The 21,998-nt window shown below is 51.6% G+C and overlaps 1 protein-coding gene across 2 annotated transcripts in view; it reads right to left on the reverse strand.

Moving 5' to 3' along the window:
• Positions 1-9,591: 9,591 nt before the first annotated feature.
• Positions 9,592-21,998, reverse strand: part of NOTCH1 (notch receptor 1) — a 41,325-nt gene continuing 28,918 nt past the window's right edge. The window contains exons 17-34 of one of the 2 annotated variants that reach the window (XM_058818463.1): positions 21,756-21,908; positions 21,125-21,353; positions 20,792-20,993; positions 20,537-20,690; positions 20,111-20,295; positions 19,833-19,965; positions 19,269-19,388; positions 19,056-19,168; positions 18,040-18,611; positions 16,900-17,328; positions 15,953-16,101; positions 15,107-15,323; positions 14,692-14,782; positions 14,318-14,483; positions 13,335-13,630; positions 12,506-12,653; positions 12,297-12,394; positions 9,592-11,882 (exon numbers count right to left, since the gene is read on the reverse strand). In XM_058818463.1, coding sequence (XP_058674446.1) covers positions 10,404-11,882; positions 12,297-12,394; positions 12,506-12,653; positions 13,335-13,630; positions 14,318-14,483; positions 14,692-14,782; positions 15,107-15,323; positions 15,953-16,101; positions 16,900-17,328; positions 18,040-18,611; positions 19,056-19,168; positions 19,269-19,388; positions 19,833-19,965; positions 20,111-20,295; positions 20,537-20,690; positions 20,792-20,993; positions 21,125-21,353; positions 21,756-21,908 — 4,934 coding nt within the window. In that variant the 3' untranslated portion in view covers positions 9,592-10,403. Of the gene's footprint in view, positions 11,883-12,296; positions 12,395-12,505; positions 12,654-13,334; positions 13,631-14,317; positions 14,484-14,691; positions 14,783-15,106; positions 15,324-15,952; positions 16,102-16,899; positions 17,329-18,039; positions 18,612-19,055; positions 19,169-19,268; positions 19,527-19,832; positions 19,966-20,110; positions 20,296-20,536; positions 20,691-20,791; positions 20,994-21,124; positions 21,354-21,755; positions 21,909-21,998 lie in introns of both variants that reach the window. The other variant, XM_058818462.1, reaches the window with a different exon arrangement.

Below are 21,998 nucleotides of genomic sequence, written 5' to 3' on the forward strand. Positions count from 1 at the left end.
GGTAAGATGAGAAGCATCCCTAGAAGGAATTCATCAGATGTTATCACCCTTAAACTTTTGGTTTAACCAGGAAAAACATGGCGTGGCACAGTATTGTTATTTATTGTGAGAAAGGCAATTGCATCTTCATCACAAATATTCTCTCTTCTAGATGAATGCTGCATGGCAAAAGTGCATTTAAGGATAGAAAACCAATCAAGTACCCCCTCCTATCAATGAACATTCTCACTGTAACACCAGCGGGCTCTGGCACAGTATCAGGGTTCCAGCTGCACCTCAGGGCGGAAAGGACACGCTCAGAAGTAATCCAACCCCAGCTCCAAACAATACAGGCAGGAATCTGGTACACAGGGGTTCAGTAAATTCATCAGGGTGTCTTTTTTAATTTTATCACCTCTCAACAATCTGGGGAGGATGGAGGCTGACAAACCAGAGGAATTCATCAGTTTCCAGTGGAGCTCAGGGAAGCCTTAGCAGCATATGATGATCTTGTTTTCTCATAGTACACAACAAAGATTGTTTACAACATGCAGAGTGAAGTGCCCACAGCAATTGCTCCACAGCAGTTGCATTTCTGCTTATAAAAGAAAAAAGCTGTGCAATTCTTATTTGGAGGTCTCCTAAGATTCAGCATCTTGTTACTAAGAGCAATAAAACTGGAAGCCAGAAAAGTCAGATGTTTGTAATCAGGACAAAACTGTAATAGTTCCAGAGAAGTTCAAATGCAAAACACTTCTGGTTTCTTGTTATCAAAAATACTATATGAATTTCATAGAGATTTATACCTAAAAAATTCCAATAAAAAGCACACTGGAGTACAACAGCCTTTACTGGACAGCAGGACAACTTCTCCTGAAGAAAAATGCCTCCAACACCTTGTGTATTATCCAAGTTCCTCTTCCAGAGTTAACAGAACCTCTCAATTTCTCCCCCATATCCACATATTCCACAGCCATACCTAGAGTTAAGACTCCATAAATTTGTGTTTTATTAAGGTGGGAAGGAGGGAAGGACAACACCAAACAGATTTCCACAGAGGCATTAGAGCTCCATCAGTTTCAGGCATTACTTGCATTGTGCCTCCACCATTCTTTCCAAAGCACAGCTGCTGAATTCCATCAAGGAATGCTTACAAAGAGGTTTCAGGACTTGCAGTGTCTTATTTAAAAAAAATAATAATACTTTACCATATTTTTGTAACAGCCAGCACCAGTAATTAGCTAAAAAAGATATTAAGTGTAAAGTCCTACTTTAAGTCAGAACTTGCCATTCCTCTGGCAGGATCTTTGATGGTGCATGACAGGTTCAATATGAGGGATCAGCTTCCACAGAAGCAAAGTTAATATTAACAGACTGCACACAGTAGTAAAAGCAAGCAAGATCTGAGGAACTGGGTCCAAATAAAATGAACGTGTCCATGTCAGGTAATTTAAACAGAAGATAACTCAGTGCTACTGACCCTCCCTTGTGCCTTATCCAGCACTAACAGAAATGCCGATTTTAAGGAATTTAGAAATAACTACACAAGTTAAGAGCAATCCGCCTCTGCTTTGTATAGTTTGGAAATTCTCATATTTCAGCTGGTTTATTAATTGATAAAGCAGAGCTGCCTGCTAAACATGAGTCACCAGAGTAACAATTGCAGAAGGTGTTTCCAGGTGTACCAAAAAAAACATTGGCAAAGAGGAAAAAAATATTAAAACCCTCTAGACAAGGCCATAAAATTAAATTCATCTGATGAGCTCTATAGCTTCATCTATAAAGAAATAATTCCTTTGGGGGCAATTAATTTAAACCTATCTAAATAAATTACTCTTAAACAGAATAACTATACCCATAAAGCAGATTACAGAGGGCTAATATTAACTGTCATCCTCATGCATGAATAAAACAATAAATAACATATTCACATACAGATTCCTAGTAAAAACAAAGTGACCAAAAAAGCAAAAAAAAGCAAAAAAGAAACTGCAATCTCAAATACAGAACAGCTGGAAAAATGAGATTTGCAGCTTTAAAATCAGCTAGTGCTTTTTCACTTTTATCTCATGTAGACAGCTGCACATCTGCACACATGTGGGTGACAGATTGAACACATTCTGCATCATTCACTCTCCTGACAGATTCCTACCGGGCTTTTCCTCAACAGCAACCAGAGCTACAAATGTTATCCTGTTAAAGTGTAGCAACAGGAGAACTTCAAACAGGCACAGGGTAAGTTTAAAGAGATCCAGGGAAAAAATCCTTCCCGGTGAGGGTGGGGATGCCCAGAGCAGCTGCGGCTGCCCTGGATCCCTGCAAGTGTCCCTGGACAGGGCTTGGAGCACCCTGGGCCAGTGGAAGGTGTCCCTGCCATGGCAGGGGGTGGAATTTTATGATTTTTAAGGTCCCTTCCAATCCAAACCAGCCCATCACTCCATCAAAACAGCTCTTTGGGAACCGCAAGCCCAGCAGCAGCACGAAGCGTTCCCGTTTATTCCGACAGGAGCCTGGCTGCCGGTTCTCCAGCTCCGGGAGCCGCACTCCTGAGTCAGCACCAGTTGCACCGACCTGGGGCACCTGAAAGCCGCAAACACAGCCCTGCCCCGGGCCCGGCGCTGTCGGAGGGGACACACGATAGCCGGCATCGGTCTGAACCTTCTCCCCGCCGCACCCCACGGAAAAACCCTCGGAGGCCCGCGGAGCGTCCCAGTCCCGCCGCCCCACTGGAAACCGCCCGGAGCTCCCCAAATCCTGCGGGGAAACACCGGGCAGCGCGGCCCGGACTGCGGCAGCGCCTTCGCCCCTCCTTGCGGCACCACAGCCCGCCCCAGCCGGGCCGCGGGCCGAGCCCGGGGCTGCGGGACCCGCCGGCTCCCGGCGCTGCGACAGCCCCGAGGCCCTCGCTGAGGCACGGCGGGGTGGGCACCGGGCACACCGGGGCCCGCACCTCCAGCCCGGCGCTGCTCGCGCAGCCCACCCGGGACCCGCGGCCCTCCCTCCGGGCGCGCCCCGCGGTACCTGGCAGCCCCCGCCGGCCGCGGCCCCTCAGCAGCGGGCGCGGGCGCCGCCGCCCCGCACGGCCCCAGCGCCGGCCGCCGCCATCTTGGCACATCCGGCTCGGGCTTCCGCCGCCGCCGCCGTCGACGTGTCACGGCGCGGCGCGCGATGACGTCACGGCGGCGGGCGCAGCCGGCGGTGTTGCTGTCCGGCGGCGGGAGGGGCCGCGGGTTCGAATCCCGACTGGGGCGGTCGCGGGATGGAAGATCACAGGTTCGAATCCCGGTCGGAGCGCCTCGTCCCGGTGTCGCCCCTGTGCCACCGGGATCTCGCCCCTGTGCCGGGGAGTGGCGGAGCGCGGTGCCGTGAGGGCTCCGTGCAGGTCCCGGTGCCTCCGGTTGGCCGGTGCGGGTGCAGTGGCGCGGGTGGCCGCCAGGGCGGGACAGAGCTCCGCCGCTCCGGGGCCGCCGCTGCCCATCGCGGGCCGGGGGCTGCCGGAGCTGAGAAATCCGAGTTATAGACACGGAAAATGAGATTCTGCCTCACAGAGCGAAGCTGCACAGCGAGGTCCCGTCCTGCACGTCCGTGGGGGCCTAATTAGGCAAGGCTCATTAATTGGGGAAGGCTGGGGTGCACGTGTCCAACAGCAGCAGAATCAGAAACGAATCCCAGAATCCTTAAGGCTGAAAAATCCCTCCAAGATTACCGAGCATCACATTCACCACTAAACCCTGTCCCCAAGTGCCACATCCGTGTGCCCTTTGGAACACTTTGGGGATGATGGTTCCAGCACTGCTCCAAGGCTTAGCCACCCTTTCTGTGATGAAATTTTCCCAAATATCCAACTAACCCTCCCATGGCACAACTGGAGGCCATTTCCTCTCACCCTGTCCCTTGTCCATCCTCCTGTTGGGGAGCTGTGCACAGGGAGAATGAGATAATGGACAGGGACAACGAGATGATCTTGAAGGTCCCTTCCAACCCACACCAGTCTGTGACTCCATGAAAACAGCTTTTTGGGAATCAAAAGCACAGAAGCAGCACAAAACATTCCCTCCTGAGCCTCCTTTTCTCCAGGCTGAGCCCCCCAGCCACCCCTGGTGCTCCAGACCCTTCATCAGCTTCGCTCCGTGAATTGCAGCTTTATTTTACACAAAGACAAATTTTTAGGGGGGTGAACCCCCATTCCAACCATCAGAATATCTGCCATTCCCTGTGCTGACACTGTCCCACCCTGCACCCGACAAGCCTTGGAGAGGAAAACACAAGGAGCTAAACAAACATCTTAATCAGGGGTCGTTATCAGTGCAGAGCTGTTCCTGCACTCCCATCATTAAAGCAGGGGAATATCCTCAAAGCCCCGGCCAGGCAGGGGAAGCAGCACTTTGATGCTGGTGTGGGAACCAGAGGCAGCTCTGTGATTTTTAAGTGCCTTTCATCTCCCTCTTTTGTAGGAACATTCGTCTAAACCAGCTTGTCTAATACAATTTCCCTGCGCAGGCATGAGTAGCAGATTAAGCCCTGGTTCTCCCTTGATACCTCCCCCAACAGGTGTAATCTGAGGAAACATGGTTTTAATTAGCCTGATTGGCTTTTTTGTGTGCTAAACAGCATCAATAGCTCACATCTGTGTCTATAGTTAGATATCTATGTTACATATTTAACCCCCTTATACAGGGGTACACAATGGAAACATCAACAATGGGATCTCACCTTTGCTGTTCTCTTTATATGTATGTGATCGTAAAGAATTTCCACATTAAAGCATGCAATCCCTTTTTAACCTGAAGTTTTCTAGCTGGTTTGCTGTACTCAGCAATAGTTCTGGGCTTGACTGACCTATTATAAATTGAAACCTTTGCCAGTGAGGACAGCATGTGTCCTTCTCTCCTGCTTCACAGAATCACAGAATGGTTTGGGAAGGACACTAAAAATCATCTAATTCCACCCTCTGCCATGGGCAGGGACACCTTTCTCTATCCCAGGTTGCTCCAAGCCCTGTCCTGGGACAGTTCCAGGGATCCAGGGGCAGCCGCAGCTGCTCTGCTCCTCTGCTCACCTGGGATACAACACAAACAACTCACTCTGGCCTTTTCCTGGTAATTTATTCAGTCTTCAGGTTGCACACAACCAGAAACACAACCTTGCCCCACGGGCTTGCTGTGAAAAGGATCATTCTTTGAGTTTAGAAACATGGAAAATGCTAGAGGAGGGTATCTCTATCCCTCACCAGTATTCTGCACCGTGTCGGCCAACTGGACAACCTGAGTTTTATTTATTTACTCATTCAGTTGCTGTGATTATTCAGACTACCCCAGCCACATTAACCCCTGTGTGATTTGAGCACCCGAGATGAATTTGGCTCCTTTTGCACACTCTCCAGGGGCTGATTTCAGCCGCAGCAAAAATTCCTCAATCGGGGCTGGAGCAGCTGTGAGCAACTTTGTGAGCAAACACCAACACAGCCTGGAGGGAGAGGCAATACAGAGTAGCAGTTTCTAAATGTCTGAATCTCCCATCTAATTGAGCAGGAATAATGAAAACAAAAAGTGGAAAAAAAAAAAAAAAAAAACAAACCAAGCCCTCCAGCATGTAAACAAATAGTTCAGGTGCAGGGATTCCATACCTGCCATGGCAATAGCCAGGGCTAATCTTGTTTTCAGCACTCCTGAACCCTTCCCTCGGGTATGAGAGGGATGTGTGCGATGTGATTTTGGTGCTTCTCGGCTTTTTTCACCTGGAATGATGAGACAGCCCTGCTCGCCATGATCCATCACTCCTCGGCATCTCCTGGTGCTGGGGGGGCTTGAAGTTCAGCTCCCAAAAATCTTCATCCACACCAGGTGGAGATGAGCTTGTGGTGGGTTGGGAAGAAGCCTTAATTGTGAGAGTTTGAAACTGTGGGCATTTCTCTCATTTCTCCTTTAACTAAGCCTCCGTCCCAGCTGGATCTGTGACACCACATTTACCCACAGGTTGTTTGGTGACCAGATGCCTTCATAAATCAAAGCAATTTGGGGCTAAACACCTAAAACCTAAATTTTTGCACCCTTTCCCCTCTACTCCTTAAAAACCTCAAGTGACTTCTAGTTTGAATTACCTAGTGGACAATTAATTAATATCTATCCCTTTGCTTCTTTCCATGGTATTTAGCCCCCTCTTTCCTCATCCCGTCCCTCTGACCATTCCTCATGGAAAATCCCCTGCTTTGCAGCCCCTCTTGTTAAACCAGCCCACACGTGCTGCCTCTTGCAATGTCACATTATTTTCCACATCCTCATAAACCCCTTTTTTTCATCTATTCCAGGCCAAATTCCTGCCTTGCCCGTGAGTGACTCAGTTTTACAGGGGACCAGGCAGGAGAGGATCCTTCTAATGCCTCCTCCCTTTGGGATGAGCCTGTCCCAACCCCATGGCAGCACTGGGGACGTGCAGGATGGGATTTGGGATGGGAATTTGGGATGGGATTTTCGGATGAGCCTGTCCCAGTGCTGGGATGGGATGGGTTTTGGGATGGGATTTTGGGATGAGCCTGTCCCAGCCCCATGGCAGCACTGGGGCCATGCTGGGATGGTTCTAGGATGGGAATTTGGGATGGGATTTTGGGATGAGCCTGTCCCAGCCCCATGGCAGCACTGGGGCCATGCTGGGATGGTTCTAGGATGGGAATTTGGGATGGGATTTTGAGATGAGCCTGTCCCAGCCCGATGGCAGCACTGGGGACGTGCAGGATGGGATTTGGGATGGGAATTTGGGATGGGATTTTGGGATGAGACTGTCCCAGTGCTGTGCTGGGATGGTTCTGAGATGGGAATTTGGGATGAGCCTGTCCCAGCCCCATGGCAGCACTGGGCCATGGGGTTGGGACAGGCTGGGCTGGTTCTAGGATGGGTTTTGGGATGGGACTTTGGGATGAGGCTGTCCCAGCCACATGGCAGAACTGGGGCTGTGCTGGGATGGGATTTTGGGATGGGATTTGGGATGGGATTTTGGGATGAGCCTGTCCCAGTGCTGGGATGGGATGGGAATTTGGGATGGGATTTTGGGATGGGATTTTGGGATGAGGCTGTCCCATCCCCGTGGCAGCACTGGGGCTGTGCTGGGATGGGATTTGGGATGGGATTTGGGATGGGATTTTGGGATGAGCCTGTCCCAGTGCTGGGATGGGATGGGTTTTGGGATGGGATTTTGGGATGAGCCTGTCCCAGCCCCGTGGCAGCACTGGGGCCATGCTGGGATGGTTCTAGGATGGGAATTTGGGATGGGATTTTGGGATGAGCCTGTCCCAGCCCCATGGCAGCACTGGGGCTGTGCTGGGATGGTTCTGGGATGGGTTTTGGGATGGGAATTTGGGATGAGCCTGCCCAGCCCCATGGCAGCACTGGGGCCATGCTGGGATGGGATTTTGGGATGGGATTTTGGGATGAGCCTGTCCCAGTGCTGTGCTGGGATGGTTCTAGGATGGGATTTTGGGATGAGCCTGTCCCAGCCCCGTGGCAGCACTGGGGCTGTGCTGGGCTGGTTCTGGGATGTGGGAGAAGCCTGGGCTGGCTGGGATTCCTGAGCAGCTCCTGTGTGAGTCACTCTGCAGGCAGACACACCCCGTTTTGAGCATTCCAGATGGGATGCAGCCACAGGCAGGGGGTGACACATCCTGGGAAGCCCAGCTCCCTCCAGGATGTCCCTCTGGCTGCTGAGATCCTCACTGGTGACATTTCTGCAGAGAAAAGAGGGTTTGTTCTCCCTTTCCATGGAGTTTGGGGCTCCCTTTCCTGGAACGTCACGCCCCCCTGAGCTCTGAAGGTGCATTTCAGTGCTGAGGGTGGCACATGAATGCCACTGTCCCAGCAGCAGGAGCTGACCAGCTGGACAGCAGGTGTGTGGTGGCCCTGGATGCGTCTGGGGCTGGACACCAGGCCCCTGCACACACAGACCCTCTCCCTGCCCAGCCACGGAGTGGAAAATACCAGCATTCCAGGCTTATGGGATTTGGGAGGAGGTCAGTGGCCCTGCTATTTATATCCAGTTATTTGGGGACTTTGCCGCTGCATTTGCACTGCAGAGCCCCTGTGGGGTAGAGAAAGAATGAAATGAAATTAAATTAAATGAAATTAAATTACCTTAAAAATCTTGAGCACAGCAAGGACAGCAAACATTTCTGGGTGGCACAAGTAAAACTCCCTCTTGGTGCTGCTGTTCCTGGCTTTTTTTTGAAGATGCATGAGGGACATTCTTTACAACAATTTTTCCATGTTTCCTCTTTTAGATCTTGACCTGATGGCCTGAGGATATCAGAGCACCCACAGCAGGTAAAAAGGCACCTGGGCAAAGCCCCTCCTGCCTTGCTCAGGTGTCTCAGGTCAGTGAGAGCTTAGCAGAAGTTAAAGAGAAATCTTCACTGTCCAAAGCTCTTCCCTAAGTTTTCACACAGAGAAGAAAATGTTGAGGAAGTTCCAGCCCTCTGTGCAAGGGAACATCTCTGAAAGAAAGGTGTCAAATGCAGAATTCAACTGACCCATAACAAAAACACCAAGTTCCAGTTTTAGTAAAATCTAGATGCCCAGAAGCATCATTTATTGCAAATCAGTTAACCAAAAAAAATACATCATTTTTGCAAACTACAACTTTGCATGTAGATAACTTTATTACAGAAGATATCTTTTCTTAAACTACACTCTAGTTTATAAAACATAGGAAGATTCAACACCACGTGATGTTTTTATCACTCATATTAGGCGTGTCACAATAACAATGGTCTGAAATGTTAACTAAGATGAGTGCTCCGCAAGGCACTGTGCCTTGAGAAATATCCATTTTATTTGGTGTTCTAATAGAAAGGAATGAGGAAAAGGAACCCTTTTCTCAGGTTTTCTTGATTAACTGCTCTCTATCTGCCTGTCCCATACACATTATCTAGTCTGAGGGTGTCTGCTTGCTTTTGCACCCGAGTGAGTGATATTTCAACACCTCTATAAGGTGATATATTTATGATATATTTAAGACTTGCTCATTTAGATTTTTGAAACAAAATCCACCTTTTCTTAAAAAAAAAAAAAACAACCAAAAAACCCCCAAAACCAAAAAAACCCCCATATTTACAAACATTAAATCTGCCACAGGCTTATACTATATTTTACATGATACACAGAAAGAGTGCACATCAATATAAAAAAAGATGCATCACTCCAGGCTAACGTCACAGAACAAAATGTCAACGTCTCACAGCACAGCTGTGCTGGCCCCTTGCCCTCCAGTTTGGCCAGTCCAGCCTCCCACCAAAAACCAGCAGCACATCCCACTGGGCACCCAGTGAGGGCTCTGCCAGAGGGGCACGTGGGGGTGGCAGTGTGATAATGCTTTGTAATCTCACTCTGGGTGTCTGCACTGCCAGACACGCCCTCCTCTAAAAAATAGGCAGGCCATCCTTAAAATAAGGATGTGGTTTACAAAGTTTATATTGGCATTTATTTCTCAAAACAGTTACTCAAACGCGAAAACAAAACGAAAAATCAGTAAAGATATTCAAAGTAAAATTAAGTCTCTTTTGTGTATATACTCCATAGTTATGGGCTTGCTCTCTTGGAAGTTTGGTAAATACATTTGTTTTTGATGAGGGACAGTATTCATGTTTTGTAGGGTTTTTTTTTTTAGCTTAGAAACTGTTCTTACAAGTCTATAATCCTGATTTTCTTTTTCTTTTTTTTTTTTTTAGATCATAAAAATCATTTAAATATATATATTTTTATATATATAAAAACAAGAGAGAACAAAAATTTCTATTATCAAGGCAAATGTACAACTATATAATACTGAAATTTAAACAAAGATTCATGACTGGTACCATAAAATGTCCTCTCATATAATTGCAAAGGAAACATTTTAAAGTACATTTAAAAAATTTGTCCATACTTAATTTTTTTCCCTTTAAGGAGTGGTACTTAGTCAATTTTTCCCTCCCCTCTTCTTTCTCACCTTTCATTCTGAGTTGAAAGAGAAAAAAAAATAAATTAATGGCATTTCAGAATCACAAATCGTTGCTTATAGCTTTACATAAACATTTCCTCTCAAATCAAACACAATGAACCCCCCCAAACAAAAGAGAACATCCTATAAAAACCTAATTTGTTGATTTCTCGAAACACAACTGGTGTCCCACACTGAGTTCTTAACAATAGAACATATAAATAAAAAGGCAGTGTTCTCGTGTAAAATAAAAAGTACATAAATAAATACTAAAAAAAAAAAAAAAAGGAATTAATTTGTCTTTTTCTTGTCTTTTTTTTTTCCTTTTTTATAAAAACATATTTAAAAAGGATCCTTTAATAAAAGCATCCAATGCGTCCTTTTAAAAAAAAGAGAAAAATCTCCCTTGAGCTTCTGGCTCGCAGCGAGCGTCTCTAAAACACATTTTTTTGTTTTTGTTTTCACTTGAAGGCCTCGGGGATGTGTCCCATCTGTGACTGCATACTCGTGGGAGGGCTGGAGATGCCCTCGGACCAGTCGGACACGTTGGAGTGCGGAGAGGAGCTGGACCACTGGTCCGGAGACTCCGGCGACGGCGTCAGGAAAGGGTGGTCGGGCACCTGCAGCTGGTGGCTGGGGGTGTTGTCCAAGGGGGAGGAATAACTGTGCTGGGAAGGAGGGGTCAGGAACTGCGTGCTGGTCATGGGCTGGGCCAGGGAGGAGGGCAGCGAGGTGGGCAGCAGCTGGGAATCCTGCGGCAGGATGGTGTGCACGGCCATGGCGCCGCCGCTCACCGGCTGCAGCTCGGGCTGGCTCAGCTCCGTACCGAGGAAATTCTGGCCCAGGTTGGAGCCGCTGGGGTTGTGGTGCTGCTGCGGCTGCTGCGGCGCCTGCTGGGGCTGCTGGGGCTGCTGCTGCTGCTGCTGTGGGGGCTGCAGGTTGGGCTGCTGGAGCTGCTGCTGCTGCTGCTGCTGCTGCATCTGCTGGAGCTGCTGGCTCTGCATCAGGTGGGGCTGGGACGCCAGGCGGGTGTTGGGCATGGCCTGGTAGCTCATCATCTGCGACAAGCTGGTGGTGGGCAGCCCGTTGTGCAGCGAGGTCATCATGCCGTGCTGCAGGTTTTGGGGCTGCTGGTGAGCCCCGGGCTGCAGGTTGCCTCTCAGGGGGTTGTACTGGCTCTGCACCATGCCGTTCTGCAGCCGGGTGAGCCAGTCACACTGCCCGTTCAGGCTGGCCCCGCTGCCCACCGAGAAGCTCATGGGGGCACTGCTCATGGCCGTGCTGGGGCTGGACACCGGCAGGTGGGACAGGCGCGGTGGCACCGAGTCGAAGCCCATCCTGCTGGAGCTGCCCATGGCCATATCCTGCTTGCCCGCCATGTTGAGGTGGTTGATGCTCAGGTGGGCGTCGGGCATGCCCGGCAGGTGGTTCAGAGGCATGGAAGGGGACTGCTGGAACGGAGAGGTCATCAATGGGGGAGAGGCCACGTCCGAGAGGTACCCGTGCGGCGACTCCAGGGAATCCACGGGCGACAGCACCCCAGAGTTGTCGAGCAGACACCCTTTCCCATCCTGCGACTTTTTCCTCCGCGCTTTGAGGTCTTTGGCGTCCTTGCCGTTGCAGCTCAGCCCCTTGGTGCTCGGCTTCCTGGCCTTCTTGCCCTGCACGGCGGGTTTGAGGTTGCCGATGTAGCTGCTGGGGGAGCAGAGCGGGGGGGACAGGGTGGGAGCCCCCAGGGGCCCGTTGTGCAGCGTGGGGCTCCGCACCAGGTTGTACTCGTCCAGCAGGCGCACGATGTCGTGGTGCATGCGCTCCTGCGCGATGTCCCGCGGCAGCCGGTCCATGTGGTCCGTGATGTCCCGGTTGGCAAAATGGTCCAGCAGGACCTTGGCGGTCTCGTAGCTGCCTTCTCTGGCTGCCAGGAACAGTGGGGTCTCCTCCTGCAAAGCCAGAAGGGTTTGGTTAGGGTTGAGTTCACAGATTCTCCTGGCTAGCACTGCCCTGAGCTCCACACCCATGTCATTGGGTGGCCACCATCTCTCCTCTGGTGAGGGTTTGCTCCTTCTTTTTCCTACCCTCCTGAGCCATGTCCTTGTACTGGTATCAAACCAGGAACCCAGAACATCCTGGATGTGGTCACAAAGACACTGCTCACCAGGCACTGCATGGCCCCTCAACATCACCCCTACAACCAAATCCCACACTGCTCCTTTGTGCTGAATCCAACTTCATTCACAGCAGAACAATCAAATCAGAGTCTCAGTGCCAGACATTTGTATTTTAGCCAGAAATTACTCTTTAACAGACTCCCCAAATGGTTCTTCACTCTCATATATCAGCCTAGTAGATCCTACCTTATTATTCTGCATGTCCTTATTGGCACCATTCTTCAGGAGCACCATTGCAGCTTCCACATTATTCACAGCAGCTGCCCAGTGCAGGGCTGACTTGCCTGGAGAGGGAAACCACGAAATACAACCAAGATTAGAGAGTACTGAGATGAACAGCAAGCATCCCTTTTGTCCCATGGCTGGGTGAACTGGTGTTCTAGCTGCCTCAGTACCTAAATCATCCACGGCGTTGACGTCAGCGTGGCAGTTGATGAGGTCATCCAGCATCCCCTCCACAGCCAAACGAGCAGCCAGGATCAGGGGAGTGGTCCCGTCATGCATCCGGGCATCCAGGTCTGTCGCCCTGTTCCGAATCAGGATCTGCCACAAAGCAGAGGGAACACAAACGTTAGGAGGGGCAGACAGCAGGGCACCCCAGGTATCTCAGGACCTGCAATGCCCTTTCCAAAGGTTCATCTCTCCAATTCTGCTCCCAATCCACGGCTGCTGCTGTGGTGCTGTTCCCCAGTATAGCAGTGCTGAGAAGGCCCCAACGAAGGAGGAACGATGAGGAGGACTCCATCTTATCAGAAGGTTAATTAATTACTTTATTATACTATTTATTCTGTACTATATTACATCTATATTACATTACATCTAAACTGAATCTGCCAAGCACTCAACCCTGCACACACTGCACAGAATCTCAGGGCAGTTAGCCCACAGTCCTGACACACACACACACACCTGGCCCTGATAGGCCGAGGAGACAAAACACCGTCACTTTGGGCAAACAATCTCCATATTGCATTCTACTTCTGCACAAACACAGCCACAGCAAATGAGATAAGAATATTCTTGGGAAGAACTGCGCCTTGCTTTTCTCTGTGAAGAGAAATGTGCGGCTACACTCCGAGACAACAGGGACTTCAATTTTTAATACTGTCACCCCACACCTTGCCCAGGTGAGCAGGACACCCTGTGATAAAACCCTTCACGTAGCACCACGATTCCCCCAAAAACCCCCAAAACCAGCAGGGCTTTTTTTGAATCACAGCTCACCTGGAAGACTCCCTGTGCATCAGCAGAGACGGCAGCGTGCAGCGGCGTGCGGCCCATGTTGTCCTGGATGTTGGCGTCGGCGCTGGCCTCCAGCAGGCGCTTGGCAGCGTCCGAGCGCGAGTACCTGGCGGCCAGGTGCAGCGCGGTCTCGCCCGTGCGGTCGGTCTGGTTGTGCAGGCTGGCCCCCTGGTAGATGAAGTCGGAGATGACGGCGGGAGCGTCGTCCTCCTCCTCGCTGTTGCCGGTCTCCAGCCCTCCGCCGCTGCACGAGGCGATCATCAGCGGGGTGAAGCCATCTGAAAGCACAGAGGGGCTCAGGATGAAAAAGGATTTTTGCCCTTGTAATGCAATAGGGCTCTGGCAGATGCTCTGCCTGCGATAGATGCTTATTCTCCTGGGTGCACCGAGACTGAGTTCCTGACTAGTTCTGAACATCAAACAGGAATGTGCTTCCTCTGATATGGATCTGAAATTCCTTAGTGGTATCTCACTGCTTTTCCTATTTCATCTGCGCCATGTAAGGTGCAGTTTGTAAGGAAGGCTACTCAAAGCAAACAGAATATGGAAAATACCTTCATTATTTCAGAGGACAGTTTCACAGACATGGGGAAGACCAAGTGTTAGCAGGAATTTTAAAAGCTTTTAACCATTGTGAAAAACCTTAAAGGAAGGCTGTGAAACATACACGTTGGGTGGGAGGAGAAGAATATAGGAGCAGCACAGAGATAACCTGGGTGATTTATTAGGTACTTCTGTAATTTCCACCTCAGTTACTGAACAAAAGAGCTCTCATGGAAAGCAAAATGTGACAGGATCTCTCTCTAAATCACACACAACAGCAACCCTGTGGTGCAGAGCTTGTAGCAGTGACTCTGCACCAGCAAGGGACAGGGACGGCTGAGGGGCTGCTCCTCTCTCTGCAGGAGCTCAGGGAGGGTTCCACATGAGCTGCCAGCCAGTGCAGAAGTGCAAGGGGTCCTTACCTGGCCCTCTGACGTTGACATCCATGCAGTCAGCATCGATTTCCCCCTGTGGAGGCGTGGGGGCCATGGAGGAGATGCGCAGGTCAGCGGCGTCCAGGTGCTGCTGTGTCCACTGCCGGTGATCCGTCTGGTCATCCGTGTCCGGCAGCATCGCCTGCTCCTCGTACTGAGGGAAAAAACAGCAGGGAGTGAGCCCCCAGGAAAGCACCTGGGCTGAGCTCCAGCCTGGGAAGCTCTGCGAGGCTCCAAGGTGTGTGTTTGTCACAGGCAGGTTTGCAAAGGAGCTGAGAGCAGCAAGGAGGGGCCCTGAGAGTCCCTCTGCTCCTTTTGTGACAAACCCTGCAGCACAGGCAGGGAACAGGCAGAGGGCTTACCCTGAACTTCTTGGTGTCCAAGGTCTCCTCATCACCCCACTCATTCTGGTTGTCATCCATCAGCGTGCCGTCCGAGGCATTTTTGAGGGGTCTTTAAAAATAAAACCACAGCAAAAGTTATCTCCTCTGCAGCAACTGTTTGTGATGTTTGTCCACGTACAGGCACAAACTGAAAGAAGAATCAACCAATTTCCAGGAGGCTCCCCTCAGGCTGCATTTCATTTTTTACCAAGTGCAAAAAGATTACAAAGCACGAACCAGACAGAACATTGCTTTTTTCCTCCACGCAGAACTTTAAGCCCCCTGATTCTCCTCCCTGCCACACCGCCACAACACACAGAACTCCAGCAGGCTCTCCCAGCAGAACCCTGAGCAGCCCTGCAGTGTCCATCGGCTTAACAAGCAAATTACTCACTTGAGCCCAACAGAATCCTCCCCGAGGGGCTCCCGCCGCTTCTTCTTGCTGGACTCTGTCACTTTGAAGCCCTCTGGGAACCAGAGCTGCCCATGCTCCCTGCGGCGCTTGCGGTTCACCAGCACGCCCAGCCCGATGAAGGCCAGCAGGACCAGCGCGGCCACCACCACGTACATGGGATACAGCTGCGAGTTCTTCGTGGGCTCCGCCGTCTCACCTGCACAACACGGGGGCACACAGAGATGCTGAGACATTAAGCTGCATAGCAAACCGGGGACGGAGTGGAAATGAAGGAAAATTTGTTAATAGAGGTACCTAAGTCTGATCTAAATCAGCGGGGCCCCCCCCCCCTCAAAATAAGGTCATTTTATACGCTATTAATCAGAATTGCAAACTATCGGCAAATTCTCGGCTGCACAAGGCAGCCTGCACCAGGAGACAGCTTCACTTTTTTCTCCTTTAAGGAAAAGGATTAGCAAACTTCAAATCATTGCGCTTGCATTGAGCTGTTAAGACAAAAGGATTTAGGGGGGATTTTCAAGATACAAACTTCAACTCCTTGCATGTCACTGATTGATTGGAGCTGCTTGGGTTTTCTTTTTCTTTTCTTTTTTTTTAATAACTTTTAGAGTGATAATGATTTTGAAATAAAACCTGGAATAAGCAAAAATAATAAAGTGGGCTTGCAATTTTTTTAAAGAAAAGACTTAAAGGAAAAAAAAAAATATATGTGAGGTTATTAAAACCAGACTGTGCTCAAGTGCAGCAAATTGACAGATAACTAAACTCAGGGAAGGCTGGAAAGTTTTGGCTGTCTCTCCTCCTCTAGTGACCAGCTGTACTTACTTTTGACAGCTTCTATTTTGTAGGGGATGTTCAGGTTGCCAAGGGAGGCCAAGGCTCCCAGGAAGGCTGCCACATCAGTGGCACTCTGGAAGCACTGGGAAGATGACTGGATGCACTGGCGGTTATCAATTTCCAAGTAGACAATGGATCTGTGAGAGAGAAGAGTCAATAAGGAACAGGGAGAGATGACCACACTGAGGACACGGCCAAGCCCTGTCTCCCTTCCCTCTTTAACCCCTATCAGTGGGAATTAGAACGTGGGAACCCATCTCCTTGCTCCCCTGTGGCCCAAAGCATGCAGCTCACACTCGTGGTCTGTTGGATTTGCCTCAGTGAATGTTCACCAAAAATCCAGCTCTTTATCTACAGGAATGGAAGGGAGTCTCTGCTTCACAATGTTTTATAATTACCCAGACACTACAGTATCTTAAATAATGCTGTTTGGGAGCCTTCAGATGTTCTCATATCAGTTTCCCTGCTCTAACTCCTTTGCTTTCAGGGGCTTTTGATTGAGTCCACAGAGAGGGAGCAGGTTAGATGTGTATGTTTACACCAAAGATCTCCAAACACAGATTGCAGTAATTGAGTTTTACAACAAAGCTCTAGAAAGCATTTCCCAGGGAGAAAATGAGGCTTAACTTAATGACTTCCTGAAGTCAGACAGTCGGTCAGGCCAACCTCTGCTTCCAGGTCCCACCCAGCCCAGCCCTGGCTCCCAACAATGCCCAGGACTCCTTCAATTGTGAGAGTCAGGCAGCCTTGTATCAGGGAATCCTGAATGATCTCTCCATTTTCCCACATGAGAGCAAAATCCGGTTTCTGTTCACACAGAAAGCAACATCTAAATACAATTATCTGGCCTACATCCTTCCCTTCCTAGCGTGTTACTATTACCAACACAGAGAGCACACTCAGAGTGCTGCTCAGAGAAAATGGACCCCTCTTACCCTCTGATGTCCATCTGATCGAGCTCCCTCTTCTGCCTCCTGCCAGCCCTGGAGTAGAGGCTGCTCTTCACTTTGTTGATGACAGCACTGGACATATCTGACCAGTCCTCTGTGGACCTCTTGATGTAATGTTTTTTCAGCTCCTCCTCGTTGCCATAGTATGGGAAGATCATGTACTCCCCCTTGGCGTTCTTCTTGAAGACCACGTTGGTGTGCAGCACGCGGCTCAGCTCCCGCAGGAAGTTGAAGGAGTTGTTCTTCAGGTTCTCGGGGGTGATGAGGACCACCACCACCAGCGTGCCATCTGCCAGCTTCTCTGGCATGTTGTTTGCACAGTCCAGACCATCCCACTCGCACTCAAAATTGTTGCAGCCCTGGTCGCAGTGCCCATCGGAGAAGTGATCTTTGCAGTACTGGTCATACAGAGGGCTGGGTGGAGGAAGGAGCAAGGCAGAAGAAAGAATTAGACCAAGCAGTGCAAATCACACCTGTCTGCTGAGAAAAGCAGTGGTGGTCTCTCTTTTGTATAAATGTTCTTCACCCTGACAGACACCAAACCAGTTTACATAGAAAGCAGCTGTGTCATGCAGCACTGTGAAGCACTCACTGCTGCAGGTGAGAGAGAGCAGCTGTTAAATTATAAAAGAAAAAGGGAAAAATTGCTGTGACCCAGAGAAGGCATGGGGACACAGAATAGTTACTAAGACCACAGTTGGTCCAGGAATCTGGGACTAAGTTCCTGCTGTTGCCAAAGACAATGTTTGGGAAATGCTTGGATGTTAACATCATCATGTTTCCTGGCTGCTTTTCCATCTGGGGTCTCCCTGCCTTGAAACTGACTGTGTTACTGCTGTGAGTTGGAGAAAATCACTTTTGTGGAGTGATACAAGAAAGGACAGGGAAGCCATCTACAATGAGTCAAACCCAGAGAGCTTCCAAGTAGATGTAAACTCAGAAGGACCACAGGGAGATGTGATTGCTTGAGCTGCAGCCACACAGGCAGCAGAACAGAATGTTGGGAATGAACAGCAGCCCCGAGTCTAGGAGTTTTACCAGATACAATCAGAACAACCAAAGTGTCACCAGAGATGCTGACCCTGATGGGCTTCAAAACAAGAAGGTTCTAAAGAAGCCACTTACTTGCACTGCCCCTCGTACTTCTGGCAGTCAAACCCATCGTAGAGGCAGCCAGCATTATTGCACTGAGAGTCACACTTGCCATCGTTGAAGTACTTCCAGCACTGCAGGGACTGGGAGCAGTTCTTCCAGGGGTCGTTGAAGTTGAGGGAGCAGTCGCCCCCGTCCCAGCCGCACGCGTGGTTGTTGCATTTCCCGTCGCAGATCTTGTTGCCGGCGTAGCCCGCGCACACGGCGATCTCGCACTTCTCCTCGATCTTGGGGGGGATGATGTCCTGCCCGATGCCCCCCTGGAAGTCGAAGTCCAGGATGTGGCAGTTGAGGCCGTTGAAGTTGGCGGGGCAGTTGCAGCGGTAGTAGGGGGAGGCGTCGCTGGAGAACTCGCAGGTGCCGCCGTTGTAGCAGGGGTTGGAGGTGCAGGGGCTGCTGGCCGGGTACTGGCACTCGGGGCCCGTGAAGGCCGGCGTGCACATGCACTTGGAGCTCTTGTGGATGGAGATGCAGGTGCCCCCGTTCAGGCAGTGCAGGTTCCCGCAGGTGCGGGAGTCGTTCTCGCAGGTGGCGCCCACAAATCCCTGGGGAGGGCACAGCAAGGAGGGAGTCAGAGGCAGTGATGCTGGGCTATGAGCAGCATTAACACACATGTGTTCTGGGAAATTAAAACCCACCCTCTAAAACTGGTGATGGGCAAGAATAACCTTGTATGTAGAGCTTCTTAGAGCATCCCCTCAAAATAAAGGGAGCTCTTCTCCATAGCTGCCTGTCCCACTTTGTGTGGTGCAAATAACACAAATCACACTCCAACCTGTTCTACCTTCAGGCCTGAGCCATCTCCTCCTTAACTCAATTCCAGCATCCTTGCAAGCATGGAGGGTGCACATTTATGGATGCACCAACAGCAAAGCATCCTCCCATTCGTGCCTATCCCAGCTGGGGAAGCCTCAAGGACTAAACTGGCCTCTTGACCACCGCTCATGCCCACACTCATTCCCTCCTCCTGGAGAGGAGCAGGCACCTACCGGGGGGCACTTGCAGATGAAGCCACGGCCAGTGTTGCTGGCAACAGCACAGGTTCCCCCATTCCTGCAGGGTTTGCCCTTGCAGCCATCCACCACGGTGTCACAGCGACGGCCTGCGAGGGAGAGGAGCGTGTGAGGAGCAGAGGAAGGTGTGCCTGGGGGGGCTGGGGGCTGCAGGCTGGGCCCTGGGAGCACAGGGGATGCAGGGCTCACCTGCATAGCCAGGTCTGCACTCGCATTTGTAGTCGTTGACCCGCTGCACGCAGTTCTGGGTGCCGCGGGCGTCGCAGGGGTTGGACAGGCACTCGTTGACATCTCCCTCGCAGCGCTCCCCTACAAAGCCAGGGGGGCAGATGCAGCTGTAGCCACCTACCCGATCCTTGCACTTGCCATTGTTAAAGCACTTGGGCCCCAGGGTGACAGGATCAAAGAAAGGGCTGCAGTCATCCACATTGATCTCACAGTGCACCCCTAGAGAGAGGGGGGAACAACCCACACAGCTCATCAAACAGTATCGGGGGGCCTGCTGCTCCCTTGTGTCAGCCTGCCCTGCCCAGGGGCTGAGCCTGACCACGTCAGTGGCAGCCTGAGCCACCTCTGGGGCAGAAGGGACATGGCACGGCGTGGCCAAGGCCCGTGGCCTTGATGGCTAAGCCCACGAGCAAACACAAACCTCACCCGCTGCGTTTGCTGCCGCCAGCCCGAGCAGCTAATGAGCAGAATCCAAGGATATCTGCACTCAACCCACTAATGCCCCAGCCTGGGGAATTAATTTACCTTGAGTTCCTCGGGGGCAGGAGCATTTGTAGGTATTGATGAGATCGATGCAAGTTCCTCCATTCTGGCATGGGTGAGACAAGCATTCATTGATCTCCTCTGAGCAGTTAATTCCATGATAACCAGCCACACACTGCAAGGAGGAAAGAGAGGAACTATCAGAGAGGAGCATAGCCAGCACCCAAATCTCCAACTTGGTAAAGGGGCATCACGCAAGGGCAGCAGAAAAATAGTAACTGAGGCTTTTCTCCTGGGAATTCCTGCCCCCAGGCACCCACCTCGCAGGAGTAGCCTCCCAGGTAATCTGTGCAGGTGGCTCCATTCTGGCAGGGGTTGGGGGAGCATTCATCCACCTGCTCTTCGCAGTAGCTGCCGGTGTAGCCGGCTTGGCAGCGGCAGAAATGAGTGTTGCCAGTGTCAACACAGAGCCCCGAGTTCCTGCAGAGGTGTGCCACATCGATACCTGCCAGGGAGAGCAGAGTGAGATGCAGGGACCTTGGTGACACCCACACACCACAGGGCCATGTCCTGGCCACACACATCCCACAGGAAATCACAGCCTTGGGGGTGCATTGCTAAAGCAACCCTCGAGATTGCTGTCCCAAAGATCCTCACCATGAGAACTGGGCACATCCCTGCTCAGTGCCCAGCACAGGGGACACCTGGCACCCCAGCCTGGCCCTGTACACAGGGAAGGGCCTTACCTTGCTGCTTAGCAGCCACCTCGCAGGACACGCTGGGGACGTCGCAGTAGAGGCCTGTCCAGCCACTGTTGCACTCACAGTGGTACAGGTTGCTGGTCTGCCAGCACTTGCCTCCGTTTTTGCAGGGCGAGGAGTCACACCAACGCACCAGGTTCTGGGGGAGCAGAGCAAGGGAGGAGGGTGAGGACCCAGCAGGGAGTGGAGACCGCAGTGACCCCCAGATCCCCACAGCAGCGCCCACCCCAGGTTCTGTACCTGGCAGTTGAGGCCGGTGTAGCCCTGGGGACAGGTGCACTTGTACGTGCCGTAGCTGTCCTGGCACGTGCCCCCGTTCAGGCACGGTTTGGAGTCACACTCGTTGATGTTGTGCTCGCAGTAGCTGCCCGTGAAGCCGGGCAGGCAGACACAGGTGAAGGTGTTGATGCCATCCACACATGTGCCACCGTTGAAGCAGGAGCTGGGGACACAGACGCCGCACCCCAGTGAGCCACAGCTGGTCGTGCCCCATGCAAAGGGTCCCCACACCAACCCCAGGGCTGTGGGGCAGCACAGGCACCTCAGCCCCGTGTCCCAGCTCCAGGGCTGTACCTCTCTGTGCAGTCAGGGGTGTTGTTCTCGCAGTGGATGCCGCTGAAGCCGGAGGGGCAGGTGCAGGTGTAGCTGTTGACGCAGTCGGTGCAGTTGGCCCCGTTCTTGCAGGGGTTGCTGGCACACTCATTGATGTCCTCCTCGCACTTGGGCCCACGGAAACCAGCCAGGCACTCACAGAAGAAGGTGCCAATGCCATCGGAGCAGGAGCCACCATTGTGGCATGGATCTGGAGAGGAGGGATGTGCACGCGAAGATGTGATGGGTCCAGCAGTAGTGCTGCAGCCCAGCCTGGGAACTGCCCCACAGCACTGTCCCCACACGCATTCCCTGGCCATGTGGAGATATGGGATGGGAATGAGCCCCTGGACTGGGCAGAAGCCACACCAACCCCTCCAGGAGACTGGGCACAAGGGGAACCTATGGGACACACTGTCCCCCAGCCTCCTTCCTCCTGCTTTGGACTGACACAGCTCAACAGGGACATGCCTGAAGTGGCCCAAAAGCCAAGCAGGGCTCGCAGCACAGCCCAGGCCACAGTGGCAGCCAGAGCTGGTCCATACATGGAGAATCCCAGCCCCGGGAAGGGTGATGAGGCCCAGGCTGGGCTGGGGGCAGCCCCTGCTCTTACTGGGTTTGCAGTCGTCGATGTCGGTGTCGCAGTTGCGGCCGGAGAAGCCGGTGCGGCAGGCGCAGCGATAGCTGCCGTTGGTGTTCTGGCACGTGGCCCCATTCCTGCAGGGGCTCTTCACACATTCATTGATGTCAATCTCACAGGTCTGACCTGGGGACACAGCAGGACAGGGATTGTGTGGGCTGGGGGTGCTGGTGAAAGCCCCAGGAGTGACAATGACATCCTGGGCAACGCTCACAC

This window comes from Ammospiza caudacuta, chromosome 21, assembly GCF_027887145.1.
Source record: "Ammospiza caudacuta isolate bAmmCau1 chromosome 21, bAmmCau1.pri, whole genome shotgun sequence".
In the NCBI taxonomy this organism is placed as follows: Eukaryota; Metazoa; Chordata; class Aves; order Passeriformes; family Passerellidae; genus Ammospiza; species Ammospiza caudacuta.